General features: G+C 35.8%; 2 protein-coding genes across 4 annotated transcripts in view; both read left to right on the top strand.

The window, feature by feature from the left end:
- The window catches only part of LOC111800693, a 9,660-nt gene extending 3,616 nt beyond the window's left edge, over positions 1–6,044 (top strand). For 2 of the 3 annotated variants that reach the window (XM_023684498.1, XM_023684500.1), the window contains exons 3-6: positions 357–667; positions 754–810; positions 4,959–5,368; positions 5,569–6,044. In XM_023684498.1, coding sequence (XP_023540266.1) covers positions 357–667; positions 754–810; positions 4,959–5,368; positions 5,569–5,835 — 1,045 coding nt within the window. In that variant the 3' untranslated portion in view covers positions 5,836–6,044. The remainder of the gene's footprint in view (positions 1–356; positions 668–753; positions 811–4,958; positions 5,369–5,568) is intronic. The other variant, XM_023684499.1, reaches the window with a different exon arrangement.
- A 1,967-nt stretch (positions 6,045–8,011) lies between these two features.
- Positions 8,012–10,704, top strand: LOC111800697 (40S ribosomal protein S6). Its single transcript, XM_023684507.1, has 6 exons — positions 8,012–8,115; positions 8,197–8,261; positions 8,858–8,915; positions 9,004–9,112; positions 9,243–9,515; positions 10,345–10,704. The coding sequence occupies exons 1-6, from the start codon at positions 8,110–8,112 to the stop codon at positions 10,581–10,583; spliced, it is 750 nt and encodes a 249-aa protein (XP_023540275.1). The 5' UTR covers positions 8,012–8,109; the 3' UTR covers positions 10,584–10,704.
- Positions 10,705–10,860: the final 156 nt, after the last annotated feature.

Below are 10,860 nucleotides of genomic sequence, written 5' to 3'. Positions count from 1 at the left end.
CCCAAAAGAACAGAAAAAGCTAAGCCATGTGAAGTCAAGCCAAACTGAATTGAATTTGTCTTTTTAAATTTGTAAATCTTTTGAAATATGCATTTTTTGTAGGAGAAATACGAGTCAACTAGCTTTATTTAACTTCGTTGAGTTTTGACTCATGGGTTAGGGCACACTTGCCTATTCCATTCCTAAAAATGTTAAAAGAGTTTATTCGTTTTCACCTTGCAAGGCTGACATTGCAAGAACAAGGCAAAAAAAAATTTGACTTGTAGAATCAAAGTCAAGGTTTTTCTCAAATATGTTATCTTTTCTCACAACTTCATATGATATTCAAGTGTTAATATATGTATTTTACTTTACAGGAAGAAAAAGTTGACAGATCACTGGAAAAAGTTTATAAGTCCTGTGACGTGGCGGTGTAGATGGTTAGAATTGAAAATTAGGAAACTTCAGTCTCAATCGTCTAAATACGATAGAGAACTTGCATTATATGATCAAAGAAAGCAGTCTGTCTATGAGCAATTCTCAACGGAAGATTTTGATGTGAAGTCAACAGGATTCCCAAGTCACACTCAAAGAGACAGAATAATGAAAAGAAAGAAAAGGAAGAAAAATGAAGAGACAACTGAAGTAGCTTCATATATGGCACATCACAATTTGTTTTCATATTATGGTATCAAGTCCTCAACTATTTCTATGCTAGTCCTTTTTTCCTAGTGTCTCCCTCTATGACATTGTAGTATTCTTTTGTTATTCCAGAGAAGAAGAGGTCTGTCGCTGATGACATATCTTCAGAAGGTACTTCTCTTAAATTAAGTAAGTGAAGTTATTATTTCGGTTGATATCATTAAATTGTACATTGTTGAATAGGATTTTGCGGTGGATTAATAATAAATGGAGGAGTGAAAGCTATTTTAAGTCTTTGACTGTTAGATGAATTAGCTCTACACTTTATATTTGATTATTAAAAATTTATGTTTATCTCTTTTTCTTTTTTTAAAGGTATGTGATATTGTTATCCTTTTTCTTTTCTCCATATGTGGGTTTGTAGTTTGATCCGAATGAACTTACAATATTTATGGAGATGCTTCCAAGAGAAATAAAAAAACTTAGAACCTCCCAATTATTTTCCTTTTCTCTTAGATAGTTTTAACAATATTGAGCCATAAAATAAGCTTTTCTTTTTCTAGGATCGCCAGAAAGAGTCTCAATACATAAATTCTTCGGCGTTTCTAGGGTGTTAGGAAGGACTAGGTGGGTTTCGGGGTGAACTACTGTTAGGGACATTAGTAGGGAAATATTAAGAATATTAATAGGATATTAGGAAGGCATTTTTGTATCATCGGGAGATGGTTTATGAAAAGTATTGAAAGTTTGGAGGTAGAGAGAAATCGGAGTATAGTTATTTTTGGAGGCTCCACATCTTTTCTTTTATCATTTCTATACTAACTTTCTACCAATTTCCATTGCAAAATTAGTTCCTACCTATCATGTGGAAAACCATTTCCAAGCCAAAGATATTAAAACTAAGCTTTCATAGATCAAGAGAATAAGAACATCATAAGAAAGTGATGTGATGCCTTGCAACGGAGACCTGCTTAGAGAGAATCAGCCCAGCATGATGCTGATTATAACGTCTTCATCAGACTTCATGATAAGACTGACATAACAATATTTACAGACCATGCTGCTAATAGAAGAAACTCATGCAAAGACCTGACTGTCAATCTGCAAAGCCTATTTTGGAGATCTTTAATATGAGAGTGATGCCTTTTTTTTTTTTTTTTTTTTTTTTTTTTTTNGTACCAACTTTCATTGAGAAAAATGAAAGAATACCTGGGCATAAAAAAAAACCCCTAAAAGGAAGTCCCATTAAAGAAGGGGACTCCAATCCAGTAAGATAAGTTAAAGAGTAATTACTAAAAAGCTATTAGGTACCCAAATATGTAGAAAAATACGAGATAATTTTGCAATATCGAAGAGAAACTACAATATAACAATAGCCTTTTGAGAAGACTATCTCTCTCCCAAGTCCCAGAACGGACGCTCCACCAAAATGCTCTGCACCTTTTAAGGTCCCCAACACTCCTATTTATAACCAAGACACCCTTAACTAATTGCCACTATGCCCCTTACTAACATGCTACTAAATCTCCATATATATTCCATAGCATACCATACTAGTACTCTCACAAAAGTTTCGTCACTAATGCCCAAAGAGAAACATTGAACCTCACAAAGGACCATGCCTTAGAAGGGTTCCTTTCAACTCCTCGAAAGATTCTCTTTTTCTCTCTCCCAAATCCCCATATCAAGGCGCACAACCCAACTTGCCACAAAAAACTTCCCTTCTCACGAAAATCCAGATGGAAAAGGAACTCCTCAATCATCACCCTACCACATATCTGCTGGCACACTGAAAACCAAACACCTAAAAAAGATCTCTAACGAACCGGATGAAATCATATCTCCACTAGATACATCCACGTCTTCTTAAGCCTTCTAACAAATTATGCAACACAACGGACCAACCAATTAAGATATCTTCCTTATAAATCTATCAAGAGTATTCACTCTTCCATGGATAACTTGTTAGATGAAAAGAAGAAGAAGCTCAGAAAAGAACGAACCAGAATCAGAGTGNGAGATTCAACAACCAACGAAAGAAGAAGCTACAAGAAAAGCCCTTAGACGTGCTAAGACTCCATAAATGAAAATCCCTCCTCCTAGGCATAAACTCTAACTCTTCAATGAAAGAAAGGAGAGTTAGAACCTCCATCGCCTCCCTATCAAACAATGCATGATGCAACCCGAACAAAAAGAAAGAGATCTCCCAGAAAAAGGCAAAACATTAGCCACAATGCAGCCTTTCAGAGAAGATAAATGATATAAACAAGGAAACGTAAAGCGGAGGGGAAGATAAATGATATGACAGTGATGTATACTTTCTGGAATATATGTAACCATCCAACGGATTTTCCAATTTTATTGGTAGCTGATATACATCTATTGCACTTGGGTTTTGGAAGAAGCATCTTATGCCACATACATTTCACTCTGGAAATCTTCTATTTCTAGATAGATTGTTAGGTGGAATATATGTGGATAATGAGGAAGTTCTAGCTTAGGAAACTAGGCATAACTGCTGCTTTTGGTTGGCCATTAACCTGCATAGGTAGCTTTCGGAGGGGAGGCTATACCATGGACCATGGTAGAAAGGAACCTGACAAGCTAGCTAGATAGAAAAATATGGCTCCCTCTAGAGGAGGCTATATCACTTTGTTACAATCAAGCCTTATCAGCATACCAATAATAATTTTTTATCCCTTTCCTAGATTTTTGAGTATGGTTCTCAATATTATTGAAAGGAAAATGTGCAAGTGGCACACTGCTCTCTGCATTGACGTAGACTGCTTGAGCTTGAGAAACCTAAGCGAGAATATCCTTGCTTTCTTAATGAATGTGTTGATCTTAATACAAACTGGATTCCTTATGGCTCTGTTATAGCTAGCAAATTTTGAAGTCGATGGATTTTCTGGTTTTCTGCTATTAATAATGGGATTAGCGGAAGAGGTTGGACGTTCCTAGAAGTTTATGTTGGATGATGGATGATGGATGATGTACTGTTTTTTGGGAGATTTGTGGATTACTAATCAGCCTTTGAAAACATGGTCCCCAGATTTGTTATCAAAAAAAAAAAAAAAAAAGTTTTAGTCCCCAGATTCTTCTAACTGGCTAGTTTGAAAACCTTTTTCATAAAAGATTCTTGGAATCCTATAGAAGGGGGATGAAGTCTTTTATTTAGAATAACTTAGATAGAAATAGAATTGGAGTACAAATAGGCAATCTTGGTGAGTATTCGTGATGGTTGTTAACTTAACCAACAGAGTCATACCATCTTATGGACAAGTCTCGTAATTATTCCTGTAAATCATTTGCTGCCCATCTTACTAAAAATTTTGAAACCTTTGTTAACCTGTTTAAGGACTATTTGGAAGAAAATTTACAGAAAATTCAAGGTTATTCTTTGGTCCCTAGTTTTCAGGGGGTGAAATGTTACGGGCATGGTGCAATTAAGACGTCCTTACATGCTAGGTATTATCTCTGCTAACAGAATTTGTGGAAGACCTAGACCTCGTCTTTCTCTACTACTCTATACTTCCAAATGCTGGGGTTAGAATACGTTGAATGTGTAGTCTCTCCTTATTTTACCGAAAAATGTTAAAGATTTTGTTGGAAACCTGGACAGTCATTTTGTGGGCATCCCTGGAGACAAAAACCTAAAACCATTTCAAAATGTGAATTCTGATGACATTTTTATGAGAAGTGGTTGGAAAGATACGAAAGAACTATCCAAAAGTTTCAATCTTAGCTGGGTCTTTCCCATTAATAATTTATTGTCCCTTTCCAAGATCCTTTGCTACAATGTGGTGGTGGCCTTCTTTTGGAGACATTTGACGGAAACAATATGATTTTTCAAGGGGAACACTCACCTCGCTACTTGGTGTTCTCTTTACAAAGAGTTTATAGAGCTTTGTAATTGTGGTTTAATGCATATTTCTGCCCATTGAGAGCCCTTTTTTTAAAATCCCCTTGGCTTTATTTGGGACATCTCCTCTATTTTTTGTACATGGTCAATTGTATCATTTTGTTTATAACGAATCCAATGTTTGTAACGACCTAAAGGACCCTATTTGACTTATTCGTGCTTCACAGACACTTTTGAGCTTCTTGTAACCGTGCCTTCTTTATTTTTATGCTAATTAGAGTAATCTTCATGATCATGTCCGGTACTTTTTTTACCCTTATTTTGAGTTTCCATTGTTATAGATGTTCTTAATAAACAAATAAGCCTGTATCTCATAGTTAAAAGAATAGCCCATTTTAAGTTCTAAAAGACAATATATGTACAGAGAGCTCTTGGTAACAGTAGTCAGTTTGATTCTCTGCTCTGATCTCTACAGACAAGACAAAGAATATGAGACATGATGGCATCAATGACTTCCGGACAATTGCAACTGACGGATGGCCATCTTCTATGTTAGGAGATAATGATAATAATTTGGAAGAGATGTTTCTAAAAATTGAAGCTGCGCAGTCAAGAGTTCATGAGTTGAAGAACAGAATTGACAAGGTGGTGAATGAAAATCCCATGAAGTTTTCTTCAATCAATCAGATATACATGCTTGCATCAAGTGACGATCCTGCTTCACCTGAAGATGGAAATGATGTGTTCGTTAGGTCTTTGCATGAAGCATCACAACACATGTCTGAGGACGCATTTGATGTTCTTATGCCTGAAAATGCAATTACGAGTCATGGAGAGGTCATGCTACTTCCTGATATGATTCAGAGTGCGGATTGTGGAAGAAGTGTAAGTTTCCTCTACTACTTATATCACCAATATATGAAACTCTTTGATTTCATTCCAACCAAAGTTAAGAAATAATGGCTTTGCCTACATCGACTTGCAACAAATATGGTCTTTGATACGTACAGACCGAGGGACTAATACTGAGCTGAAGTTTTATATCATGGTAGCTCTAAACATGGAATTCACTTGTATGTTTGCAGACTAAGAAAGTTCTGGTGCAAGATTCTGCAGCCAAGGAAGAGGCACAAATTCATGAAGAGGTTGATGGTCAGTTTATTGAGAAGACTCTGAAATTGGAGGAGCAAATCACTTCTCTAGCTGACTTAGCCTCAGGAATCCAGGAGCCAGACATGCAACACAAGACAGAAACCCCTTCTGCTGCCAAACCTAGTTCATCTAAGAAAACTAGAAAGCGGGGAAGGCGAAAATTCGGGATGAGGAAACAGAAACGGAAAGTGACAGGTTAGCTGGATGAATGGGACTAGCAGATGGTTGTTTTGCTTCTTATTTGGTTGATGGAGGTTAGAATTTTGTTAGTGGTTCTTGTTCTTCTTCTACTGTATATTTTCCATGCCATGCTCCTCCCCCCTCTCACCTGCACAGATCAACTCAATTATTTGTATATGCTGCAAATATTCATTAATTATGTTAATATGAAGATAGCATTAAACACCAGTGGTTGGCTACAATCCCCATGGGAGCTTTACGCCCTCAATATTTTAGTTTCCATGGTCAACTAAGTTCTAAATCGTAATTAGATGAAGTCTAGAGCCCTATCAGCAAAATAAAAGTTATGAACCTCACCGAGGTTAGAACATTCAACACCTGAAAGTGGTTAACTACAGTGCGCCCTTGCTAAATCCAAGACTGGTTGTTTTGGGCAGTGTGGATATGGTGATTTGTTGTGATTCTTGTTTTCCCTAGAAATTATCTTCTTTACCTGCCAAATCAACAACTGAGTGCATTAGTTCATATCTAAATCCAGGAGCAGCAAACCCTTTTGAATAATATGATTAGGAATGGCTATTGATTGCATTGGCAGTTTGATCATATTCATACCTCATTGTAGCAACTTCCCAAAAGTGAAACGGTTGACATTGAAGCAGGAATATGATTTTTTTGGTTCTCCCCATCCATTTAGAGAAGGTATAAAAACCTTATATATAGCAAAAGCTCCATCGAAGGATGAAGGTATAAAAACCTTATATATAGCAAAAGCTCCATCGAAATCAGAAGCCTGATAACCTAAATTTTGAAACTAAAATTTTAGCTATGTTCTGTAGAGCAGACAATTTCTCAGTCACTATTTCTCAGTCACTGAATTGCCTGTTTTTTCGACCCGATCTCCCTTAAAAATGATTAAAAATGATGTTTGCAAAAGATACCTATCTCCTTATCATGAAAATATTTATAGGAAGTTGTCAATTTCAGCACAACTCAATTAATTAAAACGTGTACAAATAGTGAATTATAGGAAAGGCAGGTGATGCTTCAAACATGATAAAACTTATGGCTGTTGCCTTGCAGATAAGTAGAATATCGTCTCCAAATGAATAGAACATCGTCGCGTAATTCTTGCAGCTAAGTAGTTTAGTCGCATGCGAAAGAGACAAGACGGGGAATCTAAAAGGACCATCAGAAAATCAATCTCTAAGTAAAAATGGTCACATACCTAGAATCTGAAATTAGTCGCATGCGAAAGAGACAAGACAAGACAGGGAATCTAAAAGGACCATCAGAAAATCAATCTCTAAGTAAAAATGGTTACATACCTAGAATCTGAAAGTCGAAGAAGAGTTCACCGTAGATATAGCCGGATCCTTGCTCCATCTTTCAGTTTAAGAGTTTCAAAAGTAATATTAATTAACTCTTTTAACTTAAAAAAAAAAAATTAAAAAGTTATCATTGTTAATATATGAATGAAAATCGTTTATCTACCGTTCGTAGGTCATCTCTATCTTCCATTTCCTCTTTCTCATTTGCTTCAATCTATGATCAAGAATTTCTTGTCTTTTTTTCTTTTTCAGACTTCTTGAAGTTATCTTGAAAACAAATTTCTTCTTTACTTGGTCTTGCAAATTCACTCATTGTAGTAGGGGTGTTCATGGGTTGGACTAGATTAAGTTGAGACATATTTTAGACCTAACCCAATTATTCGAGTTGTAGATTTTTTTAAACCCAAACAACTCTTATCAAATAATGAACTCAATCTGACCTCAACCATAAAATTTTTTGAGTTAGATTAATTCGAGATGTTTGAATTATTTATTTAAATTTTTGTTTTTAAACGAGAGTAAAATATTAGTCTGAAAAGAATTTATTTGTTTTCAAACATTTAATAAAGATTTACCACTCAATTTTAATAATATTTCAAAAATTTATCTTCTAAATAATTAAAAATTATTTTTAAGAGTCGTATCAAAATAAATAATTTAAAATTATGAATTTAAATAAAAATAAAAGGACTAAAAGTATATATAATCTTAAAGGAGAATCAAGAACTAACGTCATTTATTTAAACAAAATCTAAAACCCTATCGATTTGTTTGGTTATTATTGTTAACAAAAAAAAAAAAAAAAAAAAAAAAAAAAAAAAAAAAAAAAAAAAAAAAAAANTATAATTTCACCCATATAAATTCCAATAGGAGCATGGTTAGAAACCCTTGTTGAAGGCGTAGCCGGCTCGCTCTTTGTTCGTCTCCACTCTGCGGCCGCCACTGCTATAATCGAAGCTCTTGAAGATGAAGGTTCGACCCCGTAGATTTCTTTCTTTCTGACTATTTCTTGAGTTTTACTGCTATGCTAACTTTGAGTTTTCGTGTTGATAGTTTAATATTGCGAATCCGACTACTGGATGCCAGAAGAAGCTCGAAATCGACGATGATCAGAAACTGTTAGCTTTCGAATTCCCTTATTCTTCAATCTGTTGTCTTAATCATGAATGTGCATTCTATGTGGATTAATTAATCTGTTCATCTTCAGTCGATTGTTCTTACATGGAGTTGGTCTAATGGAACGTTATCTTTTGGTTTTGACTGAGTTTTACCTAAGCGTGGCTTCATATCTTTAGATCTTTGATTCCAATAGCAAGACTTTCTGGAACTAGGGGATTTGAGATGTATAATAAATAAACTGGCTCTCTTCTGATGAGCAGAGTAGCGTTAGCATCGTTTGTTCGACATGTTCGCAGTTATAATTTTTGAGTTAACGTTCAGTCTTATTACGATGGATTTCAAATAGCTTACATATGACCTCGCTAGAAATCTATCTGCAGTATTTGCATTGCTTGTTGTGTTTTTCCTTCCCTTATTTTTTTTCTTAGTGAAGCAGCAATTTCTCCGAGAAACAATATTTAATGAGTTTTAAACGAGCAAAAAGAAAGATTCTAGCTATTTCCTTTTTGTTTGTATGTATGTATGTATGTTTGTCATTATTTTACTGAAGTTTAAATTTCTTCATGTATTAAAATTATCCCTTGTCTTTGTTCAGCCGTGCTTTTTTTGACAAGAGGATCTCCCAGGAGGTCAGTGGAGATTCCCTTGGAGAGGTATGCATGCTCTTCAGTTACAATAAATGAAATGTTAGTTCCTAGTTGCGGTCTCTGAGTTGACTATGGATGATTTTTCTCTTATCAGGAATTCAAGGGTTATGTTTTCAAGATTATGGGAGGTTGTGACAAGCAGGGATTCCCAATGAAACAGGGTGTTTTGACCCCTGGCCGTGTTCGTCTTTTACTACACAGAGGTTTGTGGAACTGTTTAGACTAGTGAATGTTTAACCATTTAATCATATTTGTGGCCTTCATTATTTGTTTTCAATCATTTATAGCAATATCATGAGTAATGGAAACGTTTGTTTTAACTTTTTTGGACAGGTACCCCTTGTTTCCGTGGTTATGGTAGGCGTAATGGAGAGCGCAGGAGGAAGTCTGTGCGTGGATGCATTGTCAGCCAAGACCTTTCAGTTCTGAATCTGGTTATTGTGAAGAAGGGTGATAACGATCTTCCTGGCTTGACAGACACTGAGAAACCAAGAATGAGGGGTCCCAAGAGGGCATCCAAGATTCGCAAACTTTTCAATCTGTCAAAGGAGGATGATGTTCGAAAGTATGTTAACACATACCGTAGATCATTCACCACAAAATCTGGTATGGCTTACGAATGCTTTTTGTGTTTTTTTTTTATACGAAACAATTTTATAGATGTATAAAATTTACAAAAAGGATTGGGAGTCAGTGGATCAAAAAAATATTCGTAGTTGGTTAAAAGGGATGCATAAGAATACGAAGCAAAATGATCTAACAATTAACTCCCAAGATATAGAATAACATTTGAGCAAGTAAAAGATATAGCATAATGTATGAGCGATTAAAAAAACTTATCAAAGGCTTGTTCATTGTCCACGAACAATCCACGGTTATGTGCATCCATGGCGTAGCCTTAGCCTTTGCTGTTGTGGTTTCTAAACATGTCATATACTAACGAAGTAAGTTGGTGGTTATGTGTGTGATTTTCCGGCAGTGCTTGATAAATGGTGCAAGTACAGGTCACGGTCTGATATTTCTTTCATAAATTGGATAGTTGGATGAATGTATTCGTATGATAATCTATTCTTTGAATAGTCCCAACGTTTCTAGATGAACCTTGCATTACATTGTTGTTCAATGATGCTCCTGTTTACATGTAGATGGATTGTGCTTATTAAAGCTGGAGATAAGGGAGTTGTGGGGTTAATGGTCATGTTGGCCATACGGATTTAATATCCTACAAGTTACTTTGGCAACTAAATGTAGTAGGCTTAGGTGGTTGTCCCGTAAGAATAGTCCGTATGCAACTTGGTGTTGGATGCTCATGAATACAAGAAAAAATAGTAGTGTTGTATTAGTTCCCCAGTCTCATTTTGGCCATTTATAGTAATTGTTTTTTCAGCTGCGTTTATTATGGAATAAAGTTTCTGATGATTTATTTGATTGGCAGGCAAAAAGGTGAGCAAAGCCCCGAAGATTCAGAGGTTGGTTACCCCACTGACCCTGCAGAGGAAGCGAGGAAGAATTGCTGAGAAGAAGAAGAGAATTGCGAAGGCCAAGTCTGAGGCTGCTGAGTATCAGAAGCTCCTGGCCTCTAGGTTGAAGGAGCAAAGGGAACGTCGCAGCGAGAGTTTGGCCAAGAAGAGGTCCAGGCTCTCTGCTGCTTCAAAGCCATCCATTGCTGCTTAGTATGTTCACATTATTTATGTCAGTGTTCTGTTCTCTTTATATTTGCCATCTTGTTTTGCTTTTAGAAGAATGAACTTTTTGCGGCTGCATATAATATGAGATCTGGAATGTTTTGGTATTCTTTTGTCTGTTAGGCCTTTGTGGTATTTTCTTCCCTTCGTTGTACGCTTATTCTTTTTCTCATTATTAATACTCCCTAGAATCTCTCGCACTAAGACAGACTAAAACCTAAAGAAAATTTGAAATTCTAGCTTGATGGTTTGATGGTTAGTTCTTG

The sequence above is a fragment of the Cucurbita pepo genome, chromosome LG08 (genome assembly GCF_002806865.2).
Source record: "Cucurbita pepo subsp. pepo cultivar mu-cu-16 chromosome LG08, ASM280686v2, whole genome shotgun sequence".
Lineage (NCBI taxonomy): Eukaryota > Viridiplantae > Streptophyta > Magnoliopsida > Cucurbitales > Cucurbitaceae > Cucurbita > Cucurbita pepo.
Note: the sequence above shows the minus strand (reverse complement) of the source record. Positions and strands in the feature narration are given on the sequence as shown.